Consider the following 27,217-nt stretch of genomic DNA (forward strand, 5'->3'; position numbering starts at 1 on the left):
GTCCACACCAGGAGACGCGTGGGAACGTTGCTTTTTACCACGCAGTAGGGAGAAGGGGGGAGGAAGAAGCGGGTTTTCTGATGCACGTGCTCACAGTGAGGTGCCTTGGGTAGGATGACCTGTGAGATCTCCCTGACCCGCAGAGGCCGCCCCGCCCTGAGCTCGGAGCTCCGCAGCTGCAGCAGCCGCAGCCCTGGGGATGAGCTCCAGGCCCAGGCTCCCACAGCAGCCTGGCTCCCCGCCGCCGGTTCCCTTTTCCCCAAGCAGCAGGCTTCCGGGGCCTCTTCTCCTTGGTAATTGCAGCACCAGTCCTGCGCTGTCCCTGAGGATAAGCACGTAGGCCCTTTTTATTTTGAGATTTTGCTGTTAGGCGAAAATAGCAAGAGGAAATCAGAAAGCGTCTCAGACCCAATTTCTTTTTGGAAGTCCTTTGGGACGCGGCTTTTATTTCTAGTGCTGGGCTTGCTTTTTCTTTCCGACTTCTTGCTTGTCTTCCATTCAAGGCAAAGTTTCTTCTCAAGAAGGCTCATTCCCGGCATAAGCTGAAGGATTCAAGGCATGTCCTGTGAGCACATGGTCCTTATTTTGCTAGTCAGCTTGTAGGATGGACGGTCCTCAAAATGTCCTCTTCACAATATGAGGGACGCTTTCTTATGTGTATAACATATTTTGAGACTGGGTTTCACTTTGTAGCCCAAGCTAGCCCAGTGCCTGCTATGTAGTCCATGCTGGCCTCAAACTTGTGATCCTGTGCCTCACCTCCAGACTCACTCAGTATACAATTTAGGAGCGTGATCGTGACTATCCCAGATAGTTCCAAGGTGTGACTTACTCAAATGGGAATTCACTGATATTATTTGGTAGGGAGGGTCGTTTGTTGAGTGGAGACTAATGATGGGCTGGCCCTGCTGATGGTAGCCTCAGGCGAAGGCCGCACTAGCTTGTTTTCTCTGAGTTGACTTCAGATGACATCTTTTGCGTTTGGAAAACAATGTCCCAGACATGAAATAAACCATGAGTCACATAATAAATATAATACCAGGCTTGTGCTGTGGCTACTTTTAGAGTATTATATTTTAGTACTCACTTAATTATCTGTTTGCTATAAAAGTTGGCAGTCCCGGCTTTCCTCCCCAATGTAAACAAAATAACATTGTTTAATTCCTCCGCTATTTATTGTTATAATAGTAGAAACACAGGCGCGCACACAGTGTTAACTTTTAGAATGAGATTTTTTTTGTGTGTGTCTATTTTCTCTTGTAATCTGAAAGAAACAAAATAAAAATGTTTGTTTGGGAAATATTGTTGTATGAGGAAGGAAAGTATTGTGAAGAATTTCAGAGAAAAGTCTTTTTGTCAGCCCTGACCAGCCCCTCACCCCACCCAGGGTTGGAGTTCAGCTGTGACAGCTTAGCCCCTTGGCCTCCTCAGCCTGCTCAGCGTCGGCTGAACTCAGGGTTGGTGGCAACCATTTGCTGTGTTCAGTACATTCCCTTCTGGGCAGCAGCCCTTTCTGGAGCCAAAATGATAATCAGAGGTTTGCCAGAGGAGCATGATGGAGCATGACGTCTGAGGCGAAGGGTGTGGGTGTTCTGAATGGCGTGTGTCACACATCCTCGGGCTGTCTTTCCCACACCAGAGCCTCCTCCTCTTGGCCCGCCAGGCTGCCTCTCTTGCTGGCTCAGTGAGACGCAGGGTGAATAGCATCCTTTGTTAAAGAAGACACAGAGCCCTCTAAGGCTTGGCAGAAGAGAGTTCTGGAAGGTAAGACTGTGCATTGAGAGCACTTGTCCTGGAGTTTTCTGCTCCTGCAGTTCATTGTCCTCATCCTCAGAACACTCTAGAACATTGTGCAAAACATCAGACCTTCCTGTGGTCCTTCACATCACTGAGAGAGGCTGGGATGGCCAAGGAAAGCTCCGGGATGAATACATACAGTGTAAAAGCACCAGGCGGGTGAAGGATAGAGTTCTGTACCTGAGCTCCTTGAAGACGGCCAGGAGAGCTGATGCAAATCTGGAGGACACTCTGGCTTCAGTTTATAAAGCAGCACTTTTTCCCCCTCAAGATGCTTTCTCTGTGTAGCCCTGGCTATCCTGGAACTCACTTTGTCAGTCGGGCTGGCCTCGAACTCAGAGATCTATGTGGCTCTGCTTCCCGAGTATTAGGATTAAATGTATGCATATGAATGTGTGTACATGTATATGTACATGTGTGTATGCACATGTGTGAATGTGTATATGTGTACATATGTATGTACATATGCATGTACATGGGTATGTGTACATATGTGAATGTATATGTACACATGTGCACATGTATGTATGTATGTACACACATGTAAGTACACGTGTTTATGTGTGTACATGTGTGTATGTGTGTATATGTGTATGTACATGCATATATATGTCTATGCATGCGTATGTGTGTACCTGTGTATGTATCTGTATATGTACATGTACATGTGTGTGTATGTGCTCATGTGTATGCAGGTATAGATGGAGGTCAGAAGGCAGTTTTGTGCTGCTCTTCCTCAGACCCTATCCACCTTATTTTTGAAACAGGGACTCTCACTGGCCTCCTGTTCCATGGTTTTAAAATTTCACTTTCCTCCTCTTTAAAGATTACCAAATACAAAACTTTTTTATGCTCCTGCCCCCTTGTTTTTTGAAGGCAAACACGCTACTGGACTTTAGAAGAACTTTTCCTGTTCTAACAGTAACAGTGTGAGCAAGTTCAGGAGCGCTGAGGGTGTGGGGAGATGACGAAAACCTTTGTTGTTGTTGTTGTTGTTTTTAAAGCAGAGTTTCAGTTTTGTTAAAAGAGATTTTAATATAGATTTTAAACAGAAAGTTTAAGGGGAGGATAGATGCTCAAGACGCCAAGAGTGGGCCTGTCAAAGGAGACTGAAAGTTTGTAAAAGCTGAGCTCGAACACTTGGGGAGGGAGAGAGAGATGGAGGGGGCACGCTCAGGGAAAGAATAGGACACTCAAGTGCAGACTGGGCTTCTCAAGGGAGAGTCACAATTAAGTACCTTAGGATCAGTTTTATCTTCTATTTTGGTAACTCTCAAGTTATATCTCCAAGGGTTGCTAAGAAACAATTTTCTCCTCTCTGTCTTTTATTTTTAGATAGGGTTTCACTGTGTAGCCCCGGATGGCCTGGAACTTTCTTTGGCAAAACCGTTGTGGAAAGAATTGTAAGCCATTGTCTTGTTCCTGATGAAAAGAGATTCAGGTGGAAAATGTACTCAATCTCTGCAGTTCAGGTCCTAGGACAAACATCGTATGGTAACTAAATAAGCATTGACTTGGTACCACGTGGGCATGAAAAACACACAGCACCTGTAACGCAGAGATGGAAGCAGATCAGATTCTTGCAGAAGCTGCAGAAAGCCTTTGACATTTCTACAGGAAGGGCAGATGAAGTGATCTCCAGCTTGTCTCATCACTAAAGGCAAGGAAAGGCTAGAGTTAACAGAAACATCCTTCCATTCATAAATTTTTAAATTAGAGACACGTGTTTATGACGGTTAGCTGGTTGACCAGTACTCCCAGAGAACTTTGCTGAAGAGTCTGGAAGGGCATTCTGTGGTCCTGAGGATCATGGAAACAGATGTACCAAGGGAGGTCCTGAAGAAGTCTGTCCAGACAGAGGCCTTGCTAATGATCATGAAGCCAAACTTTGCTGTTATCTGGAGCTTTGGAAGATTTTTGAGAGCTGAGATTCAAAGAGTGCAATGAGAAAGGGGGTGCTTTGAAGATTAAAGACAGCTTTTGGGTGAGGGGAATCCCCGTACACCTCCATACCTGGCTACCATATTAGTTTTACATGAAATATAAGCAGAAGAAAAAAAAGTATCAATCAAGCCAGGCCTTCGGCGGGGGTGAGATATAGTGTTATATAATACCAGTTATTCAGAAGGCCGAGTCAAGCGGATCTCAAGTTCAAGGTCAGCCAGAACGACTTAGAGAGACTCATGCCTGAAATATAAAAAGTATCGACCCGGGCGAAGGCTGCACAGGTAGCCTTCAGGTTGGCAGCCCAGCCACGTTCTGGGTTCGCTGTCTCCCCAGGCTTGCCAGCTTGAGGCAGCTCCAGCAGCAGGGCTCTGGGAGGTGCAGCACCTCCATGGGTAGGCTCAGGCCCGATGGGACTTGAGAATGTAGCCGTCGATCTTCATCCATCCGGGTGAGCCCCTTCCATTTCCGCCTCTCCAGCCCACCTTCTCAAGCCTTCACTCAGAACTATGCTCTTTCAAGATTCTTCTGAGTTTTTCAAGTCTGGCAGAAATGTCCTAAGAACCTGGCTTCACCACACCCCCGGAAATACTTCTTTGGAAAACTGCCTACTTCAACGGGAATATTTTCCTAGGATTCCGTTTTCCCCAAGAGGAACTATATTGTTGTCGTTATTGTTAGTAACATGGTTCTTTGCCTCTCTAAGCGGCCTGGAAAGACGCGAACACAGTTTGGGCTGAAGGTTGAGGTCACCATCTACCAGTTTCTCCGCCCCGAGGTCTGCTTCGTGCTGTAGTGGACAGGCCTTGCCTTTCCCAGGCTGCTCAAATCAAGTGGGCACTTGCTGTTTGCCCGTGCGGCCCCTGCGGCCCTCCTAGGCTTAGGAGAAGTGGGGACACTCCCGCCTTGTTTCTGGTTTCTGTCCACTGAGCTGGCTCCGGGGCTCCGGGGCTCAGACCGCCTTGCTCGCTCCGGCTAAAGCCGGGATTGGGTGCCGAGGCGCCGCCTCCGTCTCTGCGTGCCCGCGCGCTCGCTCCCGCCCTCCTCCCCGCCCCAGCCAGCTCCTGTCTCCGCCGTTTGGGCTCCGCACTGCAGATGCCAGCCGGTCTCCCGGAGCTCAGCAGCTCTCTCTGATCCTCCTGACTCCGGAGCTCCGGCGGCGCGCTCGCGGTTCTCCTGGGAGCCTCGCCGGCTTGGACTCGCCGAGCCCCGCGTACGGAGTCGTTCCGGCGCAGCAGCAGCAGCAGCAACAGCAGCAGCGGCAGCGAGCACCCGGGCGGCAGACGGTGCTCTCGGATGCGGCAGGACAAACTGACCGGCTCCCTGCGTCGCGGCGGGCGATGCCTGAAGCGCCAGGGCGGCGGCGGCGTGGGCACCATCCTGAGCAATGTGCTCAAGAAGCGCAGCTGCATCTCGCGGACCGCGCCCCGGTTGCTCTGCACCTTGGAGCCGGGTGAGGCGCGGGCTGCGGAGGGGCTCTGGGGTGCAAGTGTCTGCGGAGCACCGGTGGCCTGGGAGGGATGGGAGCAGACCCCGGCCTGGGTGCGCTCAGCGGCCACCCAGGCAAGGAGAACCGGCCGCCCTGCAGAAGCCACCCCGCGGCCTATGCGCTTAGCCTCCGTGCATGGTCGGGGAGCGAGGGAGGCTGCCCTCGCCAGCCCAGGCCGCGTCACCTATTGTGCTCTAGGTTACCTGGAAGGCAGACCTCCGGAGAGGTGTGTGGCTTGGCTGAAGCGCAGCCTTGACCCTACCGGTCGGAGGGAAAGGCATCGACCGCGAAGGGCAGACGGTCGGGAGGTCGATCGCGAGAGTGCCTGTGGTGCTGGAGTGGGAGAGGGCACGAGCTCGGTTCCGTAGGTAAGGTCCAGGAGGCCGCCTGGCCTGGTGAGCACAGGCCCTTCCTCCCACGAGCCTGTATTTACTCATCCCTGTTCTCCGGGCTCTGCCTATCTCCGCACCCGCTCCGTCACCTGGCACGGTTGCTCGGGGTTTTAAGACCCTGGCTCTGGCACCGGCGCTTGGGTGCTGAGGGTTCTGGCAAGGGATGGAAAACGCGGCTCTCTTTGCCCGCGGAGCTCGAGCTCCGCACTTACCTTTCCCCGCAGTGGTCCCCCGCTTCTCCCAGGCAGTTTGTGGTCGCTACAGCACCCTTCCCCTCCCCCCATCCTCTGGGACCTGCTCCCACCCAGCCTGCAGATTCTGCCCAGGCACCGGGTCTTAAAGGGTGGAATGCGTTGCTGCCTCTCGGAACCTCGTGGTTTCTTTGTTTTTCTTCCCACCGAAGTGTCTAATTGCGGAGAGACTGTAGTATTTCAGTATTTATTCGCCGTCTTCTTTTACCTTTATCCTACCCCCTCCGCCACCCCCGTTTAAATCTCCTTCCCACGTTAAATAGTGTTTTGTGTTTCTGAGTCCGGAACAGCTGTGATTATCAGATGAAACACAAACCTCCTCTCCTCTCGTTTCACTTAGAAGAAAAAGAGCGTGAAGATGACCCGATTTGAGCCTCCGCGCGAGGGCAGCGAATGATCGATTCCACTTAAAACCTGACTCATTTTTGATTATGAGAAAAACAGTTGTGGTTTTGACTAACTAGCCCCGATTGCGTTTCAGCACAGTAAAGCAATTGGTTTATGCCCAGCAGGTGGCCCCGCAAAGTCAAAAGAGTATATTTGGTCAAACATATTTGGTCCAGTGGTTTTTTTGGGCAGTGGCAAAGTCAACATAGGGCCGAATTTCCTGGTCTTTGTTGTGATAAAGCAAGAAGCATAATTATTAACTCTTGGATTCAGCACCCCAGGCCTGGACAGCACTCTCCACAAAGTCCATTTCATTGGTTGGAGCTGGAGGCTGTCTTGATCCTACTACAGAGATTGGAAGGATTCATTAAAAACCATTTTCCAGAGATGAGAATCAGTGGGTAATTAACATTTTCTTGGAGAAGAAAACCATCTGTACTGGCTAGTTTTGTGTGTCAACTTGACACAGGCTGGAGTTATCACAGAGAAAGGAGCTTCAGTTGAGGAAGTGCCTCCATGAGATCAACTGTGGGGCATTTTCTCAACTAGTGATCAAGGCGGGAGGGCCCCTTGTGGGTGGTGCCATCCCTGGGCTGGTGCTCTTGGGTTCTATAAGAGAGCAGGCTGAGCAAGACAGGGGAAGCAAGCCAGTAAGAAACATCCCTCCATGGCCTCTGCATCAGCTCCTGCTTCCTGACCTGCTTGAGTTCCAGTCCTGACCTCCTTTAGTGATGAACTGCAACATGGAAGTGTAAGCTCAATAAACCCTTTCCTCCCCAACTTGCTTCTTGGTCATGATGTTTGTGCAGGAATAGAAACCCTGCCTAAGACACCATCTATCCAGTCATAGCGCGGCTTTGACTTTAAAGCTTCGAAATGTCAGGGTATTATCGGATGCCCTGGATTCTTGACCCAGGACATCTAGGTGTCACTACAGGTACCCAAGACACTCGTGCAGGCCTTCACGTCATCGTGGAGAGCAAGATCAACAATAGCAGCATCCCCACCCCCCCTCTGCTTATAGTCAAGGGCTTGGGAAACGCAGACATGTTTTTCCCGCTTCTCGGCTCTCTGTGTATGTCTTTTAAAAGGCCACTTTATTATTATTAAGTCTCCAAGACTGTTCCTATACATACTGATCTCTAAGTGTTCTTGTCCATGTCGATATCTAAGTGGTGGAAGTTGAGAGGCTTTAAATATGGGGGCAACGATGTCATCGTTTGATTTTTCTGATTGTTATTGAGAAGGTTTGGCATTCCTTGGTCCGCGATCTTGTAGGGAATAAGCCTTTTCTGAATTGGCTAAGGGGGCTGGGGACAAAGAGGGCTTAAAGGCAGAGTGATTGTTCTGCAAGCCTGAGAGCTGAGGTTGCATCCTGAGAACTTTGTAAAAGCTGTACAGTGCACGTGGGTAGCCCCGGCATTTCAGGTGTGTGCGTGTGGGATTGATCACATCCCCAGAGTTCATTGATTAGCCTAGCAGCATGATTGAGCTCCACAGTGAGAGACCATGTCCCAAAGTGTAAAGTGTAGAGCAACTGAGGAATACACCTTATGTGCATGCTTGCTTGCATATGTGTACACACATATGTGGACACATTTGCATGAGTGCACACACACACACACACACACACACACACACAGCTTAAATCTGGGAAGGATGGATGCGTGTAAGCCCAGTACTTAGCAAATAACAGGAAGTGAAGACCAGGTAGATGTTCACAGAGAATTTCAGGCCATTAGGGGTGAAGTAATGAGACCCTGTCTTTAAAAAAAAAATAAACAATGCTATCAAATGATTTTGAAGCTATATAAAAAAGATATATCATGTTTTCATATTTAATTATAATTTTTATAGAATTTAAACAGGAATAAGAACTGTTATGGAATTTCTCTTCAACAACAACACATAATTCTATTATAGATTGTGACCAAAGGCTAGAGGGAAGTAATAAAGATTTATTTTTTTAATGTACTTTCCCACTTCCGTTACATAGATTTGGGATCTAAGTCAAAGAAAATTAAAGCGGTAGATCACTTAGGATTAGAATTCAGTCCTACCTTTAGGTTATAGTCTAGAATTTAACATACTTTTATCATCAACAAATAGGTGTATTGAGACAGAATTAAAATATTTGGAGGTCATCAAATGGAGTGGTTACAAGAAGCAGAAAGAGGTGTGTGTGTGTGTGTGGGTGCAGCTCAGGGATGGAGGAGCACTTGCTAGCAGGTGCTGGGCTGAAGGTTTGATCCCCTGCATTGCCAAATCAAAGCAAACAGAAAGATGGATATATGGACACAGTCTGTACTGCTGAGACTCCAATTCACCTTGGACACACCAGGCACTAGCTCCGCCTCCTCGATACATTCACGGCCTCATGAAGGTATTTTATAGCTTTTAGTGTTCGGTGAAGTAGCCCTGGGAACAGAACCCAAGGCCTCACACAGACTCAATGGTTGATCTACTGCCGGGCCGCATACACTGCGGGCGGGGCCTCAGCTCCAGCCCTTGACGGTTCTTTAAGCAGTCGCTGCAGGTGTTGCAGAAGAACAAGCTCTGTGGGCAGAGAACTCCCTTTGTGCTTTGTGATTGTTAATTACCTAGGTGGTGATATTTGCAGCCAGTCACTGGAACAGTCCTCTGAGGCGGAGCTCGCTATCCTTACCCCAGAGATGCAGGAACTGAGGGCCAGTCAGGCTAAGCCATTTAGGACCCAAAGTTAATGCAGGCCCGTGTCTCTAGCCTGTGTGACAATCTTTGTTTTGTTTTTGATTTATTCTGGGCATCTGTGGAGGTCTCCGTCCAATGTTTGTAACTCTGTTTTATTGTCTTAGGTCACTTTTCTATTTTAATGTTCGGTGTGTTTTAATGTTAATAAAATCTTTCTAAATTTAGTAAAAAAAACACTTAATTTTTTTTTTACCATAATTCAGTAGAACCTCGTGTTGAATTTATGAACTTTGTTATAATTTCCATAAATAACAACAACCTAATTTTCTTCTAGGAGTTGATACAAAATTGAAGTTCACACTTGAGCCATCTTTGGGTCAAAATGGTTTTCAGCAGGTAACTTTGTTTTTGACTTTTTAAGTCTTTTTTTTTTTTTGATTTGAGGGTATCAGTGCACATTGTCATCTATTCTTAAAATGAAAATATTCGCATGTATTTTGATACCCAAGAGCTGTCAGTGGCCTGAGGTGCTGTATTAACTTTCTCACATCCTATGGGTGCTGTCTTAGTTGGGGTTACTAGTGCTGTGATGAAACACCATGACCAAAGCAAGCTGGGGAGGAAAGGGTTAATTGGGCTTACGCTTCCACATCACAGTTCATCACTGCAGGAAGTCAGCCAGGAACTCACACAGGGTAGGAACCTGGAGGCAGGAGCTGATGCAGTGACCAGGCTTACTGGCTTGCTCCCCATGGCTTGCTCAGCCTGCTTTCTTAGAGAACCGAGAACCACCAGCCCAGGGATGGCCCCACCCACCACGGGCTGGGTCCTTCCCCATTGATTACTAAGAAAATACCCTACAGGCTTGACTCTAGTCAGATCTTGGGGGGGGGGGGGGAGGGGGGGAGGGATGGGGGGACGGAGAGACGGAGGGGTTCTCAGTTGAGGCTCCCTTCTCTCCAGTGATTCTAGCCTGTGTTAAGTTGACATAAAACTAGATAGTGCAGATGCCAAGACAGAGAAAACCTGAAAAAAATGTGGCTTCAGGTCCATCTTTTTCCTTTCTTAATATTTATCTCTGGTCCTAGTGGTATGACGCTCTCAAGGCAGTGGCCAGGCTGTCAACGGGAATCCCGAAGGAATGGAGGAGAAAAGTAAGTATTTTCTCACAGGGCTGGAATACTCGAGGACCATCACACTGTCCATTGGTGTGTCTGGGAAGTCTAAAAGTGGTTGCGTCTTTAATCGTGTCCTGGGTATTTATCATGTGTGCTAGGTAACGTTCTGGGTGCGAGGGCTGCAGCAGTGGGAACCACAGTAGGTGTGATATTTTGTCCTCATAGAACTTACAGTGGATCAAACGCGGTTGTGTCACACAGTGATAGTGCTGTGGATAACAGACAGAAAGTGGAGAGTGGGAGAATAGGGGCCAGGAGGCGGGGCTTGACATGCTCTTAAGGAAGTCGGTCAATTACCCAGCTGCCTGGGAAGACACTGAGGTGGGAGCCTGGGTCATGTTTTCAGGCAAGTAGGAGACTAAGGTGGGAGGTGCCTAGAGGCAGGGGCGGGGACAAGGGGAAGCAGGGAGCGGGGCATCTAGCTGTGTTGGTGGGAGAGACAAAGTACTAGGAAGCTCCAAGCAGGCTAGGCAGATGGGCTACTCCGTCTGCTCTGTTCGTGACCAGATGAGATGTGAGGGTACAAACCAGGAAGTAAGTAGTCTATCATAATTTAGGCAAGAAACAGGCCGCGTTGTGGTAGTGGAGATAGATGGTGGGAAGGGTTAGATGTGGTTTTTTTGAAGGCTGAGCTGAGACGAAGGCCAGGGGATGGGATATACGATGTAAATGGGATGCCAAGATTTTGGCTTAGGTGGCTGGAAAAGTAGAGATGCAGTTGGTGTAGGTGGAAGGAACAGGTGTGTGTGTGTGTGAGAGAGAGAGAGAGAGAGAGAGGGAGAAAGAGAGGGAGAGGGAGAGAGAGAACATATCTGCCTGACATCTGCTGACATCCGTTGAGATACCTCATTCCTCTCTACCTGGTGGGCATTTGGGCAGGACTCTGATGCTTGGAAGGCTGCTTAGAGATATTAATCAATGCTGTTCCTGCCAAATTATGTTTGAGCACTGAAATTTAAAACGAACTCTAAAGTTATTAATTTATAAATCTAACCTTAACATCGGAATCTGAACACTGAATGTTTCTCAAGTGAATATTAACAAGGAATTATGAAATTCATTGTTCAGAATTAGATTTTGATTTTCTTGGTCGGGTAAGGGAGTTAAAATACCCAGCGACTCTATAAAAAGTTATTCAGCCTGGGAATTTATCTGTCAGAATTGTGTGTATGGAGGGAGTATGGGGTAGATGTAAGGCAGAGGTCTTCATGGGAAACAGTGGTCTGTATACGACCAAGTAGTTCTCCCCCAAGCAGAGAATGATTTAGAATTAAGCAACATAAGAATTATACAGTCTATTTAATTACCTGAAATAAAAGGAAAAAAACCTGGTTATTTTAATCTCTAATGATTAGACTGTTACTTGGCACATAGTAGGAACTCAACAAATATTTATTGCAAGAAAGAATGAAAAGCCCCACAGGGTTCACTTTAATACAGCAAACTTGACTTGCATGCATGAGCTAGCCCTGGCTTCTAAACAGTTCTGGGTTAGCCCTTCCTGGAAGCAATGCGAGCTTTCTTTCCTTCCTTCCTTCCTTCCTTCCTTCCTTCCTTCCTTCCTTCCTTCCTTCCTTCCTTCCTTCCTTCCTTCCTTCCTTCCTTCCTTCTTTCTTTCTTTCTTTCTTTCTTTCTTTCTTTCTTTCTTTCTTTCTTTCTTTCTTTCTTTCTTTCTTTCTTTCTTTCTTTCTTTCTTTCTTTCTTTCTTTCTTTCTTTCTTTCTTTCTTTCTTAAAGGCGTGTGCCACCACCTTCCGGCCAATGCGAGCTTTCTAATAAAAGTGACATATTCTGTGACTCCGGTCTCCTCTGTGACCCTTTAGGTGTGGCTGACCTTGGCGGATCATTATTTGCACAGCATCGCCATAGACTGGGACAAAACCATGCGCTTCACTTTTAACGAGAGAAGCAACCCAGACGACGACTCGATGGGGATTCAGATCGTCAAGGTAACGCAGCTGCAAAGCTCTACTTCCGGTTCTAGCGCAGGAGGACAGACTAAGAGCCAGACATTCCCTAATTGGAGGATCAGATGATCTCCGCCTCCAGATCTGAGCATCTACATATGACCTCACTCCATCAATCAGTAGGAGAACTTGACGGCATCTTGTCTTCCTAAGTCTAAATGTTGCTAGTAATAGGAGAGCCTGACCGAGCTCCCATACATATCCAATTTATCTATTCGGTCACACGATAGGAGGAATCCCTTTCTATTTTCTCTGGTGTGGGTCAAGGACACCAATTGTGCTTTTACGTGAAAGCCATGGGACTGAGAAATTTAAAGGTGGCTCTATTTCATGTTAGCAACATTTGGCTCTCTCATTAGAGTTTTTGCTAGTCTCGGTGTTAATTTATAGGTAGGCCACTCTGCTGACGGGTCTGTGTTTAGTGGTCTAGTCCACTATGGGGACAGCTCTGGTGGCACACCTGCCTTGTGGCGGTTGATCAGAGCCCGCTGCTAAGAGCCAAGGATGCTGGCTTCTTCTGGTACCAGAATAATCCTTGTACATAAGGCTCAAGCATGTGGGCTTTCGTTTTATGAGTGTTCCGCAGAGGGATGCTAAGCTGGGACTTGAAAAGGAAGGCTGTCTCATCTGCATTTTGGCCACCACAGGATGGCTAATGTGCTGGCACATTTAAATCCATTTTTTTTTTAAAGGAGAAAGAACAAACTAAAATGAGCTACTTTCTGATCTAACTTGGTTTGTTTCAAACGAACATTTAAAAAAAAAAATCATGGCACTGCACGTTGCCTGCTTTGTGTAATCCACATTCCAGTGCTTTATTTGGAATTCCGGCATAGGTTTCACAGAGACAGAATTTCACATTTGAAATATGCCCTCTCTGTTTAACTTATGAATTAAGCCCATGCACTTTAAACAACATTATGTTGGGGTTGAAAAGATGGGCTCAGTGGTTAAGAGCACCTACTTTTCTTCTAGAGGTCCTGAGTTCAATTCCCAGCAACCACCTGGTGGCTCACAACCATCTGTAATGGGATCTGACGCCCTCTGCTGGGTGTCTGAAGACAGTGACAGTGTACTCACATATATGGCGCATACCTTTAATCCCAGCACTTGGGAGGCAAAGGCAGGCGGATTTCTGAGTTCGAGGCTGGCCAGCCTGGTCTACAGAGTAAGTTCTTGGACAGCCAGGGCTATACAGAGAAACCCTGTCTCAAAAAACAAAACAAAACAAAACAAAAAAAACAAAACAAAACAAAAAACAAAAAACCTAAAGAAAGGAAGCCTGTTTCCAACGCAGTATGTTATTTGATGTGTCTTGTCAGCATGTGTGTCTGTATCCTTTCTGGTACCTACAGAAGCCAGGTGAGGGCGGTGGATCCTTTGGAACTTGAGCTATAGTCAGTTACGACCTGCCATCTGGATGCTAGGAATCGAACCCTTGGCTTTTGGAAGAGCGTTCAGTGCTCTTGACCACTGAGCCATCTCTCCAGCCCTGTTTTGTGATTTCTTTTTTTTTTTTTTTTTTGAGATGAGGTCTTACTGTGTAGCCTTGTTTGACTTGGAACTCACTTGGAGTACATCAGGCTGGCTTTGGACTCACAGAAATCCCCCTGCCTCTCCTCCTGAGTGTGCCGAGGTTAGAGGAGGTTCCTGCCTTGACCAGCTCAGGCAACACACATTTTATAATTATGTTATTAAAAGGATCTTTTTCACTGAAGCAAATGCTTATCAGTAAAATTGTCTCTCCTGAAAACTGGAGCTTCATCTTGGCAATTAAATTATAGATATTAGCTCCATTTTATTAAAGAGCAGCAGGTGTTCTTATTCATATTGTAGAAATGTATAGACTAATTTGCAAAGGATGGTTTGTGTAATACACGGTAATTTTGCTATTTTAGTCTTCAGTATTAGAACTTTAGCAGCTACATCTTATACCATACTTTGTTCAAAGGATTAATGGTAGCACCTCTCATTATATGTAGAAACAACTATATATGCATATATATGACTAATATACACCTTTTAAAAGGCTCTCAATTTACATGAAATTATAATAGGGTTTTGTTAATAGAGTAACTTTTTGTGCTGCTCTGGAGGCCTTCTGAGGAACATTTGCCTGACTAAACCTTGCGACTCTTTCTCAGATTGCATAGTTGAAAGCAGTAGCAAAACAGAAAATTCCAGAGTCTTTTGGCTCATGTCTTTAAGTTGCTTATAAATTTAAAAACCAAAAAGGTGAATATTCATGTTCATAGAGATAAAGGTGAAATGAAGAAAAAAAAAAATCAGGGATTTTTCCCTAAGGGAATGATTGGTTTGCTAGCTGGCTTTCAATCACGTGACCAAGCAGTGGCAAATACCCGAGACAGTCAACTCACAAGGTATGTAGGTGGCTCCCTGGTCAGGAGGTCTGTTGACCCATTCATTGCCTTGTGTCTGGGGCAGGCAGCCATCATGGCGGGAAGTGTGCACAGTAATGCTCCTCGCTCCGTGGAGGCCTGGAAGGGACACACTCTAACCACAGCGGGAGGTATTTCAAAACCTGCTCCCCTTCCTTCTTAGGATCTGCATCGCACAGGCTGTAGTTCCTACTGTGGCCAGGAGGCGGAGCAAGACAGGGTGGTGCTAAAGCGGGTGCTATTGGCTTACGCCCGCTGGAACAAGAACGTCGGGTACTGCCAAGGCTTCAACATCCTGGCTGCCCTCATTCTGGAAGTGATGGAGGGCAACGAGGGGGACGCGCTGAAGGTGAGTGTCCGGTTCCGACGAGCGCAGCAGGAATGCTGCGCTGGGGCTCGGACTCTTTCGCTTTCTTTTTTATTTTCTGCCCTGCGCCTTCCAATCCGTTTGTAATTACCTGCGATAGGATTTTCCCCAAGTTAAAGCCATATGAGGCGACAGACTGCTGTAGCTGTCAACTATGAATATTTTTACTCCCATAAGACACTTTAAAAGCAAGTTAAGTATTGATTATGTCAATTCTCTCTCTCTCTCTCTCTCTCCCCCCCTCTCTCTCTCTCTCTCTCTGTGTGTGTGTGTGTGTGTGTGTGTGTGTGTAACAGATTAGGTGATCTTTGCACCAAGTCTTTATTACTTCATAGCTTCTTTGAGTCAGACATCGGGACGTGACTGAGCCAGCCGATGGCCCACCACTCTGGAGTTCATGATAGTGGCCGCTGTGATCGTATTCAAAGGCTCAAATGACAGGAGTGTTTTTCCAGCGTGTTTATGTGGTTGTTGGCAAGGAATTCCTCACAGGCTGTTGAAATGAGGGGTCTAGGGTATTTGGTGGTGGCTGAAGACCTTTTAGCTCCTTGCCATGTAAGGCCCCCCCATCTCAGACGGTGACTGACGGCCCTGAGAGTAAGGCAGAGGAGACGACAAATTTGCAGCCAAACGTCCCCTGTGGTAGCCGTTGTTTTTCCATATCCATGGTCACCGGGTCAGCTTATATCCCAGGGGAAGGGCTTACATAAGGACTGCCAGGACAGGGACGCCGCTCAGGTGGCGGAAGGCTCACCCGACCTGCACAAAGCTCAGTTCCGAGCCCTGCAGAGACCAGGTGAGGAGTGTATTCTGCAGCTCTAATACTTGGGAGACAGAAACATGAGCATCAGGTCGAGAGTTCAAGACCATGCTCGGTACATCATAAATTCAAGGCCAGCCTGAGCTATGTGAGACCCTGTCAACAGAGAGGAGAGTGGCAGAGAGACTGAGACAGACAGACAGACAGACAGACAGACAGAACACACACACCACACACACACACACACACACACACACACACACCACACACACACACACACACACACAAAAGAAAGGGATCACTAGGGATTCTATTAGAAGCGACCTGCCTATCCCAGCCGCTTTACTTGTTTGTATTCGGGACAAGGTGTATAGGATGTAAGAAGATGCATCTGTGGGAGGTGGTTGCCTACAGAAATAAATGCTGTCTTTGGATCTTTGATGTCTAAGACCTGGTTTAGTTGAAAGCAGTTCTGAAAGCACTCGTGGGGTAAGGTTAGAGGTCTGAAGGTGGGTGGGTCGGTCACCACAGACTGTCTTAGTCACTGGTGTATCGTTATGATGGGACTCCATGACCAAGGCTAACCTTGGAAAAGAGAACATTTAATTGGGGGCTTGCTTATAGTTTCAGAGGGTGAGTCCATGACTGTCATGGCGGGGAGCGTGGGGGCAGGGAGACATCGTGCTGGAGCAGTAGCAGAGAGCCTACATCCTGATCTGCATGCAGGAGGGAGAAAGAGCCAGAGAGAGGAAGGACTGAGGGGAAGACAGACTGAGTGAAGAAAAGGGAGGGAGGGGGAGAAAAGAGAGAGGGAGGGAGACAGAGACAGACAGAGGAGGAAGGGAGAGAGGGAGACAGAGGCACACAGAGACACTGACTGGGCCTGGTCTGAGCTGTTGAAATCTCACAGTTTGCCGTGAGATTTCAGGTGGTGGCGCACACCTTTAATCCCAGCACTCTGGGAGGCAGAGGCAGGCGGAGGATTTCTGAGTTCGAGGCCAGCCTGGTCTACAGAGTGAGTTCCAGGATAGCCAAGGCTATACAGAGAAACCCTGTCTCGGAAAAAAACAAATCCAAAAAACCAAAAAAAAAAAAAAAAAAAAAAAAAGAAAGAAAGAAAGAAAGAAATCTCACAGCTCACCATCGCTAGTGACACTCTTCCTCTAACAGGGCCACATTTCCTACTTCTTCCTAAACAGCCCACCCTGGGAATGAAATACTCAAACACATGGGCCTATGGGGCTGCTTGCACTCAAACCATCACAGTATATATGAAAAAACTGAAGGCTTGAGTCGTGGAGAGGCGCCTTGCTTCACAAGTGGAGAGGCGCTCAGGGCAGTGTGAGTCTCGGACTCATGGCTGAGCCTTCACGCTGATGCTGACTGCAGAGCTCTAATCTGCGAGGTCTAATCTTTGTACTCGAGCCTCCACCTGCTTGACTGTGGGGAATATCTCGGTGATATGGAAAAATAAACAAATGTTCCTCCTGGCTGTAGACATATCACACAGTAGACTTAATTATAAACCCAGCCTGGATGTATTCACCGTCTCTCTCTCTCTCTCTCTCTCTCTCTCTCTCTGTATAGAAAGGCAATGGCTTCAAAGCTCATCTAAAAGACTATAGAGAAGTAGAGGCAGTGAGTGGTCTAATGTGTGGGTTTGGGATACTTTAAATTAAGAAGCAATTTTAGCTGGGTATGGGAGACAGAGACAGGAGGATGTCTGTGAGTTTGAAGTGAGCCCTGTCAAAGAAAAATAAAAAAAAAAAGAACTATTTGTGTATTCAGTCCACTGCCTTTAGTGTTTTTCCTCAGATGTAATTTGCATGTCTAAAATAGGGAGTGCTGTGCTGCAAAGCTGGAATAAGGGCTCGGTTTGGAGGTAGGATGGGGAGGATAAGGAAAAGATGTATGTGTGTGCATGCCAATCAGATCTCCAGGGCTCAGTGACTCCTGAGAAGCTAACATGTAAAAAAGTTGAACTGGAGTTTAACAGCGCGGTGGCACCCAATCTAAGTACTTGGGAAATGGAGGCAGGAAGATCAGGTGGTTTTTTTTTTAAATGATTCTTTTTAAAATCTTTATTTTATGTGCATTGGTGCTTTGCCTGTACGTATCTCTCTGTGAGGGTGTCAGATCCCCTGGAATTGGAGTTGTGAAGTACCATGTGGTTGCTGGGACTTGAACCCGGGTCCTCTGGAAGAGCAGCCAGTGTTCTCAATCACTGAGCCATCTCTCAAGCCAGAGGATCTGGAGTTTAAGGACAGCCTTGGCTGTAGCCACATAACAAGTTCAGGGTCTGATCCTGCTCTAAAAGAAAAAAAAACAATACTAAACAAAATAAGAAAGAAAAGAAAAGAAAAAAGAAAAGAAAGAAAAAGAGTTCGGAGTGTTCTGTGAGATGCCACGGTGGATTATGGTCGGTGCATGAAGATGTGTAGACCTTGGCAAATGTCTCACATGCAGAGGGAGGCGAGATTCGTGGGGGGAGGGGGGTTTCCTGATGCCCAGGAAATTATCGCAGGTCTGGTTTTCCGGTAGCCATTTTATCATCTGCAAGCTAAAAGGACTAATCCACAGAAACAAGCAAGCCGCTTTCCCTCTTTCTCGGCCCTCACCACACTTTTCCTTTGTAGCTATTTTGTTTAGAAAGATTGATTAAAAATCAGACACACTCCCGTTTCTTCTTTCTCATCTTAATTTATGACGTAAGACCTGACGCTTGGAATTATGGGTAGAGTGAGGGAGGGCTACCTGACGCTTGGAATTATGGGTAGAGTGAGGGAGGGCTACCTGATGCTTGGAATTATGGGTAGAAGAAGGGAGGGCTGACTGGTTATCAGAGTTTGAGATGACTTTAGACTGACAGTTTTATTGTGTTATAGAATTACTAGCATAACTAGGGGCAGAGGGACGGCTCCGTGGGTAAAAGGGTTCAGATCCGCAGAACTCACTTAAGGACTGATGACTGGGGTGGCCTGCCTGTCACCGGCCTGTTGGAGGCGGAATCAGGCAATCCCTAAGCAAACAAGCTGGCTAGCCAGACTTGTTCTGGGCCCAGCAAGAGACCCTGCGTCAGTATGTGATGGACAGAGGGGTTGAAGAGGGCATCCGGTGTCAACCTTGGTCCTCTCTATAGGCACGCTGCTTCCTCAGCCGCCCCCCCCCCATCACCCCTGCATATGCGCAGGGAAGAATTACAGCATGACTGAGAAAGTTTTCTTGCAGTTTTAAAGAGGACACAATTTTTTAATAGCAATGTGTTAGCCTGGGCTGTGGCTCAGTGGCAAGGTGGATCGCCTAGAGTAATGGAGGCCTAGTGCGTGGGCCTCTGGTAGCCGGGGTGATTGTGAGTCCAGCTCCGGGCCTCCTTGTCTGGGTGGGTGTTTTATGACAGGCCAGCTCTTGGGATTTTCATATTGCCTAGTATAGGGGATAGGTCCCCAGCACCATAAATAAATACATGTATTTTCTCAGCACTGAATAACTTAGGTGACAAGTGTCTCAGTGTGCAGATTATGATTTTTAATTTTGCCTTTACTGTTCTATCACCTTTTCCTAACCCATGCCTCCCAGAGCCCTCTGCTCCCCCAACCCCCACCAGGCACTGGGTGGTCTCTTTTTCCCTGTGGCTGAGCTGCCTCTCATGTGATATGTTTATGTGATGAGTTCTGTCCCTGGCTCCTTGGGCCTCCTTGGGAACCTTTGAGGCCGGGACCTTGCCACTATTGTACAGAGCTAGCTGTGGTTTTGGTCTTTGCTTTTCTGGTGCGCTGGAGAGTGAGCTAGACTTTCGGGGGGGGGGGCGGGCACCTCCCAGTATTTGAGCTGCCCGCCCTGCAGAAAGGCTATGCACAGAACTGGCCGGTGCTTTGTTGGGTCCAGTGAGCGGCTTTTGACATTTTAGAAAGGCAACGCAAGCCCAGCAATCAAAAGAAAGTGGTAATTTGAGGAACCGGTGTGACGAGACTCAGAGAGAAGCGCCAATTTAAAAAGGCATCCAGTGTGCAAACAAAGCTAGTTATGTTCTCTAATGCCGGCGTCGGCCGCGCCGATTGCCCAGACGGCCTGCCTCAGCGTGGGCGTTTTATGACGGGCCAGCTCTGGGATTTTCATATCCAGGTTGTAAAACTGGTGACCTTAGGAGCGAGACTGGAGGGTCCTGCTGAATGCAGGGAGCCTGAGCCTTCTCGTCTCTCCGTGAAGCTGAGGGTTGCATAATTGCAGTTATGTGTGGGGTGAAGTCAGGTCTGGCAGCCCTTCTAGAAACCTCCAGCACAGCTGACTTTGGCTTACTTAGATAATTATGCCGCCCTCTCCTTGCGGGAGGTGTAGGTGAGCCCTGAATTGGTTTCTGACGCATTAGGAACTTTGGTGAGCTGCTTCTGTGTCTTTTTGCTGTGCTTTTTTATTTTGGGCGTATTGAAATCCTGGTGGGTATGAAGCAGGCTTGTTATCTTTTTTTTTTTTTTTTTTTTTAGATTATGATTTACCTGATTGATAAGGTACTCCCTGAAAGCTACTTTGTCAATAATCTCCGGGCACTGTCCGTGGATATGGCTGTCTTCAGAGATCTCTTGAGACTGAAGCTCCCTGAGCTGTCTCAGCACCTTGACACCCTTCAGAGAACCGCAAACAAAGAGAGCGGAGGTAAGAGCGGAGGTAAGGGCAGAGGTGAGGGCGGAGGTGAGGGCGGTGCTTGGTTGTCTGGTTTCCGAAAGTACTTGGCTCGTCTGGTCCTGCTCTCTGCACATGACTTTACATTCTGGATGGAAAAAGGTTGCCAGGTATTTCTTGTTAAAGGGTGTGGTGCAACCTTTCCAGAGACCAAACACAATATTGAGAATATGTAGGGCCACGCTCTGAGGCTATCGGTAGGCGTGGGCGGATAGCGGGTAATGCTACCCTGGGCATTTTGGGGAACTGGCCAAGACAGGTAATAGTTTAACCACTGATTTTTCTGGATTTAAAAACTCTGGTTTGCATGACATTATTTTCTGCAGTGTAGACATTCTTACCATGACCAATTTCAGGAGATCTGGATTGTGGAAAGTGAAGTGCTTGTGGGACCAACTATTAGTTGTAAAACTAACTCATCAACAAACATTCTAACCGACTCTTTGAAAACTGAAGCTAAAAGAACAGAGAAGAAAACAGAAAAATTAGTTCAAAGTCATCATCATGTATGAAGATCAAAGAATGGTGCATGTCTCTCTCTCTCTCATATATGAATACACTGTAGCTATACAGATGGTTTTGAGCCTTTATGTGGTTGCTGGGAATTGAATTTAGGACCTCTGCTCACTCCCATTGGCCGGCTTGCTCTGGTTAATCTTGCTTGCTCAGTACCTGCTTGCTTAGGCACAAAGATTTATTATTATTATAAATAAGAACACTGTATCTGTCTTCAGACACACCAGAAGAGGGCATCAGATCTCATTATGGATAGTTGTGGGCCACCACGTGGTTTCTGGGATTTGAACTGAGGACCTTGGGGAGAACAGTCAGCGCTCTTAACCACTGAGCCATCTCTTCAGGCCCCAAGAAGGACTTTCTAAAAACTGAGCTAGAGGCACACTTTGGCACAGACTGTGACTTTGGTAGAAGCAATAGGGTTACGGAAAAGAGGCTCTGGGGGGAGGGTCACAGGCAGGTAGAGGACATTCTCCTGAGTCTACCGTGGCTGTTTGGTGCATTTCTGCAACTATGTTCTCTCTAAGCACCAGAGACCCACCAGACCTTTGCTGAGATTCTGTTGGTTATGGCCAGTCGCTGTGGTAGGCCATGCGTGCAGTCTAGCCTGATGGGCACATTTAAAGCTGGGAATGCAGGGGTGAGTTGCAGCCTGTGATGGTGCTGGGGCCCTAGGTTTGATCCCTTGCACCAGCAAAAGGAAAAAAGTGGGGTAAAATGAAGTAAAACAGTGAAGAACACGTTAAAGGATGCTGTGTCTGAGATGAGGTCCTACTATGTATCCCCTGCTGGCCTCAGACTTAGCGGAAATCCCCCTGCCTCAGCCTCTTGATAGCCGAAACTACAAGGTTGTACCAACATGCAGGTCTATGTTAAAGGGTTCTGAAGATCTAGTTGTTATTAAAACATAGCGGAGGTTTTAGAGACAGCTGAGTGGCTCTAAAGATCTTGTGTGATCCAGCTGCAGTATAACTCGGTGTCCTCATGGTGGTGGCAGACATGGGTTATTGGCACACAGGTTTTCCATCAAGTCCCTTTGCTCCTGACCATGAGGACTAACCTTGGGCTCTAGTCTCTGAACAAACATTTGTTCACAGGAGAGAAGAAAACAAGTTCAGGGAACTTTTTTCCCCCTTACCCTGAGATAGTTATACTATTGACAGTCATCGGAGAGATGAGGGTAAAACTCTAATAGACTTTTACAGTCAGTCGGAATGGGAAGGGGGAGGGGGCTGAGCTTTTAGTAAATCCAGAAATTCCAAAATGGGGTATATCTGTCTTTAAAATCGTATATCACTTAGTTCAAAACATTTTCCAGTTTAAAGTTGTCTAATATCTTAAGTATTTTGGAATCTTTTCCTGCTTATTTTCTGTTTCATTCCATTGTAATCTTGGAATTATACAACTTCAGAGATAAGGAATATATGATAAACAATTTTAGTCCTAATGGCTGCATTTGAGTTGAAGTGGGACCTGCAAGATTTTCAAAGTCCACTGGCATCTTTTGTTTTATTTGTTTGTTTTGTTTTGTTTTGTTTTTTGTTTTCTTCTGGGCCTCAAACCTAAGATCTCATAGGTAACAGGTGAGCACCAGCCCCAGAGGTTGTATTTGAGCAGATGCAATGGCTTCTTATTTATTTATTTATTTATTTATTTATTTATTTATTTATTTTGGTGAGGAAAACTTTGTCTTTCATTTAAAGCAACCTTCAATAAGTACAGTCAGATCCAGTTCAGGTAAAAACTTGTGAAGTGTGGCGAAGAATTTATGACTCTCACGTCCTGGAGCTTTCTATTAAAAATGTTTCCTCTAGAAACATGGGAGGGGTAAAGGAAGAAAACCGTTAGAGGGATACAAAGGAGGCAGCCAGGAAGCAGCATTCTGTGTGGGCGTGGGAGAAAGGGCTCCATGGTGCACCTTACACATCGCCACTCTGAAGGCCTTGTGTGCTCTTTCTGTGTTCCAGGCGGATACGAGCCCCCACTCACCAACGTCTTCACGATGCAGTGGTTCCTCACACTCTTCGCCACGTGCCTCCCAAACCACACGGTTCTGAAGATCTGGGACTCCGTGTTCTTTGAAGGCTCAGAGATCATCCTGAGGGTGTCGCTGGCTATCTGGGCTAAACTCGGAGAGTGAGTGATTTCTGTCTGCTGTTGTTAGCTGCCTGTGGGCCCCTCAGTGCAAGGTGTGAGAAAGCAGGCTGTGAGCTGGGGTGAACTGTGGTCGGGGCCTGGCCAGGTTCCTCTCCTCTGCGTCTGACCTCTTCCTCAGCAGAGGCTTTTGGTACACTCCTGTGGCAGAGGAAACGGGACCGAGCTAGAGACGGAATGGCTGTATCTAGAAAGAAATAGGCAGATTTGCAGGTGCATATCGCAATTGGGATTATTTCGTTTTCTTCTTTCTTTGAGGATGAGTATTATCCAGTGTAGGCTGGCTTGGAGTCACTACAGAGTGGAGAGTGACCTTCTCCTCTGTCTCTCCCAGCCTCTGCCTCCCAAGAGCTGGGATTATAGGTGCGCGTCACCATACTTGGCCCTTAATATTTGTGAATCTTTATTATTTACTTTGTTCTGACATAGAGCCATGATAAAATTGAAGGAGATTTCCCTGCCTGTACAGTCTGTAGGAGAGGTGTTGCTGTGCCTGTACAGTCTGTAGGAGAGGTGTTGCTGTGCCTGTACAGTCTGTAGGAGAGGTGTTGCTGTGCCTGTACAGTCTGTAGGAGAGGTGTTGCTGTGCCTGTACAGTCGGTAGGAGAGGTGTTGCTGTGCCTGTACAGTCTGTAGGAGAGGTGTTGCTGTGCCTGTACAGTCTGTAGGAGAGGTGTTGCTGTGCCTGTACAGTCTGTAGGAGAGGTGTTGCTGTGCCTGTACAGTCTGTAGGAGAGGTGTTGCTGTGCCTGTACAGTCTGTAGGAGAGGTGTTGCTGTGCCTGTACAGTCTGTAGGAGAGGTGTTGCTGTGCCTGTACAGTCTGTAGGAGAGGTGTTGCTGTGCCTGTACAGTCTGTAGGAGAGGTGTTGCTGTGCCTGTACAGTCTGTAGGAGAGGTGTTGCTGTGCCTGTACAGTCTGTAGGAGAGGTGCTGCTGTGCCTGTACAGTTGATAGGAGAAGGTGTTCCGCTGCCTGTACAGTTGGCAGAACAATACAAGATTCTTCCTTTCTACCATGAGGAATCACCAAGATGTTAACATCTGGTTCTGCCAGAACATAAAACCAACCAAATTTTACTTCCTTTCCCTGGTAGTAGCGGGTGAGAAAAATGGCACATCTCTGCTCATTTGTAGTCAACATTAGAAGCAGGGAAATTGCCAGTGAATGGCTTGTAGGTAGCCATGACAACGTGTCATGGACTAACAAGCCACCGGCAGTGTTTTAAATGTTTGTAGATTTCTACTTTCGTATCTATGTGTCTTCACATGCATGGGTGCTGTGGCATGCATATGTTGGGGAGAAGGTAACGTACGGTGGTTGGTTCTTGTCTACCATCTAGGCTCTGAGGATGGAGTTCGTGTTGTCAGGCGTGGCAGCAAGCGCCTTTCCCACTGAGCCATCTTGCCTGCTCCATTTTAAAAGTTCTTAGCTAGCCTTTTTATTTGTAACTTGTTTGTGGAAGGCAGTTTTTAAACAGGAAAGATCTGGCAGCTATCAGTTCATAGGTTTAAGAGCTCACCAATGTATGTATCTGTAAACGTCACACAGCTGCCATCTTTTTCTGTAGGATAGTTTCTAGACAGACAAGCCAGTAAGTCCACGTCTGTGAGGATTTCTGTGCTTCCATGCCTTCCACTTTCTCCCAGGATGCCCTTCTCTCTGCACTCTCCACAGTGTAGGCTTTCTGAGTGTGCTGGCCCACAACTGTGTAATCGTCTATAGCATTGGAGGAGGTGCTGCACTGGATGAAGGACCAGTGTTGGCCACTTCCTGTTAGTCCTCAGTGATGAGGCAGGGACAGAAGGGGGTCCCTTCTGCTCACTTCCTGTCACATCAGAAGTTATTCCTAGGTAGTAGCAGGGTTGGCACTGGTGAGATCATTGCTTGAGTAAGAGCTGGCACTCACGGGGTGCTCCAAATGGGCGGCATGTGTGCACCACGTGTGTGCTGTGCATGTGTGATCTGTGTGTGTGCTGTGCATGTGTGCTGTTCATGTGTGATCTGTGTGTGTACTGCGCATGTGTGCTGTTCATGTGTGATCTGTGTGTGTGCTATGCATGTGTGCTGTTCATGGGTGATCTGTGTGTATGCTGTGCATGTCTGCTGTTCATGTGTGAAGTGTGTGTGCTGTGCATGTGTGATCTGTGTGCGCTGTGCATGTGTGCTGTTCATGTGTGATTTGTGTGTGTGCTGTGCATGTGTGCTGTTCATGTGTGATCTGTGTATGTGCTTTGCATGCAAGCTCTTCATGGGTGCTCTGCATGTGTGTTCTGTATGTGTGCTGAGAATCTGTGTTCTGTGTGTGTGTTAGGCATGTGTGCTCTGAGTGCTCTGCATGTGTGCTCTGTATGTGTCCTGTGTATGTGTGATCTGTGTGTGTGCTGTGCATGTGGGCTGTTCATGGGTACTCAGCATGTGTCTTCTATATGTGTGCTCTACGTGTGTGTGCTATGTGTGTGCTATGCATGTGTGCTGTGCACAAGTGCTCTGCATGTGTGTTCTATATGTATGCTCTACATGTGTGCGCTGTGTGTGCAATGCATGTGTGCTGTGCATGAGTGCTCTGTATGTGTGCTGTGTATGTGTGCTGTGCATATGTGCTGTGTATGTGCTATGCATGTGTGCTCTGTGTGCTGTGCATATATGCTGTGTATGAGTGCTCTGCTTGTGTGCTATTCATGAGTGCTGTGCATATGTGCTTGAATGTTCTGCATGTGTGTTCTGTATGTGTTAGCTCATTAAAGCTTTCCATCATCCTACATGGGTTGTTCTTTTGCCGGCTTCATTTTAAAATGTATTATATTTGCACATGTGTGTCTGTGTCTGAATGTGTGTGCAAACACGTGTACATGTGTATGCATGTATGAGGGTATGTGTGTATATGAGTGTGTACCTGAGTGTATATGTGTATGAGTGTGTGCATGAGTATATGTATGAGTGTGCAAGTATGTGTGTGTGCATGCAAGTGTATGAGTATGCATGTATGAGTGTGCACATATGTGTGTGTATGAGTGTATATGTATGTGAGTGTGTGTGTCTTGTGTGTGATCCCAGATGCTCAGGGATGTCAGAGAGGATGCTAGAACCTCTTAGCTCTGGAGTTATGGCAGTTGTGAGCCACTTGAGATGGGTCCTGGGGACTGGATTCAGAACGAGCTCGAGCTCGTAACTGCTGAGCCGACAACTTCCTTTTACAGCCTCTGAGCTGAAGCACAGAGTGCAGTGAACCGCCTGAGGTCGCCCCTTGAGTGACTGAGAAACACTGTGCTGAACCAGGGCGTCCTGGCTCTAGAGTCTGTGCTTTTCATTATGCAAATCTGCTCAGAAGCGGCTCCTGTTTATGAATTGTAAATGTTTCCGGGGCCTCGCTCAGGATAATTATACGGCCATTCAGCTCGAGGCTGGCTTGTGAGGAGCAAGGAGAGGCCACCAACATCCATCTAGTGCCGACAGCGCCTGTCATTATGTGAGGCAGTTTGAGTATATTATCTCATTTGGGCCTCTCAATAACCCCGCAGAGCAGAAGAGATTGTTCCTCCCTGTCTTTTCAAGTGAGAAAATTACCCGAGAAGGTTAATTAACTCGTTCACAGTCACGCGGCTAATGAGAAGCAGAACTGGGACTTGCGCCTGGAGCCTTGGACTCCATTGCTTGTAGAGCTTCCCCACAGATGCAACACTGGGAAAACATCCACGTGCGTAGGTCCTGGGATACCCGAGGGTCCGTGAATAACCGAGTAGCACTGGGCCTTATATTGTCTGTGGGGCTCCTCTGGTTCCTTCCTTCCTTCCTTCCTTCCTTCCTTCCTTCCTTCCTTCCTTCCTTCCTTCCTTCCTTCCTTCCACTCAGCAGAGCCCTCCACAACTTTGGACTCTCGAGCATCGCACTCCAGCAGCGTCCTTTTGACTGCCTTTCTCTTATGACTTCCACGTTGGCACACTCCCTCCCTCACCACATCACACTCAGTCTTCCTAATTGTGCCCAAACATGCCGAGCCACTTCTAAACCCACCTTGCCAAGGGCACAGCTGTCCCAGCGCTCCCTTTTAAAGTCCTCTGGGTCACTTGTGCCCTGAAGAGGCTCAGAAGGCAGAAAGAGTCTTTGCCATCTGCTATTGTCTTCAGCTATTGTCTTGACTCTCAATGGCTCCCTCTGGCTGTGTAATGACGTCCCTTCCATGAACATCAGTTGGTCTCAGGCAACAGCAAGAGGCTCCCCAGGAGGCCTGTTGTCTTCTACATCAGTCTTTGCAATGCTTCTTCTAAAGC

The 27,217-nt window shown here is 47.3% G+C and overlaps 1 protein-coding gene across 2 annotated transcripts in view; it reads left to right on the forward strand.

Moving 5' to 3' along the window:
• The window catches only part of Tbc1d30 (TBC1 domain family member 30), a 91,765-nt gene that overhangs the window by 31,852 nt on the left and 32,696 nt on the right, over nt 1-27,217 (forward strand). Inside the window, exons 1-7 of one of the 2 annotated variants that reach the window (XM_052165739.1) lie at nt 4,829-5,194; nt 9,265-9,326; nt 10,019-10,084; nt 11,931-12,056; nt 14,637-14,822; nt 20,082-20,250; nt 22,761-22,929. In XM_052165739.1, coding sequence (XP_052021699.1) covers nt 5,038-5,194; nt 9,265-9,326; nt 10,019-10,084; nt 11,931-12,056; nt 14,637-14,822; nt 20,082-20,250; nt 22,761-22,929 — 935 coding nt within the window. In that variant the 5' untranslated portion in view covers nt 4,829-5,037. Of the gene's footprint in view, nt 1-4,828; nt 5,195-9,264; nt 9,327-10,018; nt 10,085-11,930; nt 12,057-14,636; nt 14,823-20,081; nt 20,251-22,760; nt 22,930-27,217 lie in introns of those variants that run through there. The other variant, XM_052165738.1, reaches the window with a different exon arrangement.

This window comes from Apodemus sylvaticus, chromosome 20 (assembly GCF_947179515.1).
Source record: "Apodemus sylvaticus chromosome 20, mApoSyl1.1, whole genome shotgun sequence".
In the NCBI taxonomy this organism is placed as follows: Eukaryota; Metazoa; Chordata; class Mammalia; order Rodentia; family Muridae; genus Apodemus; species Apodemus sylvaticus.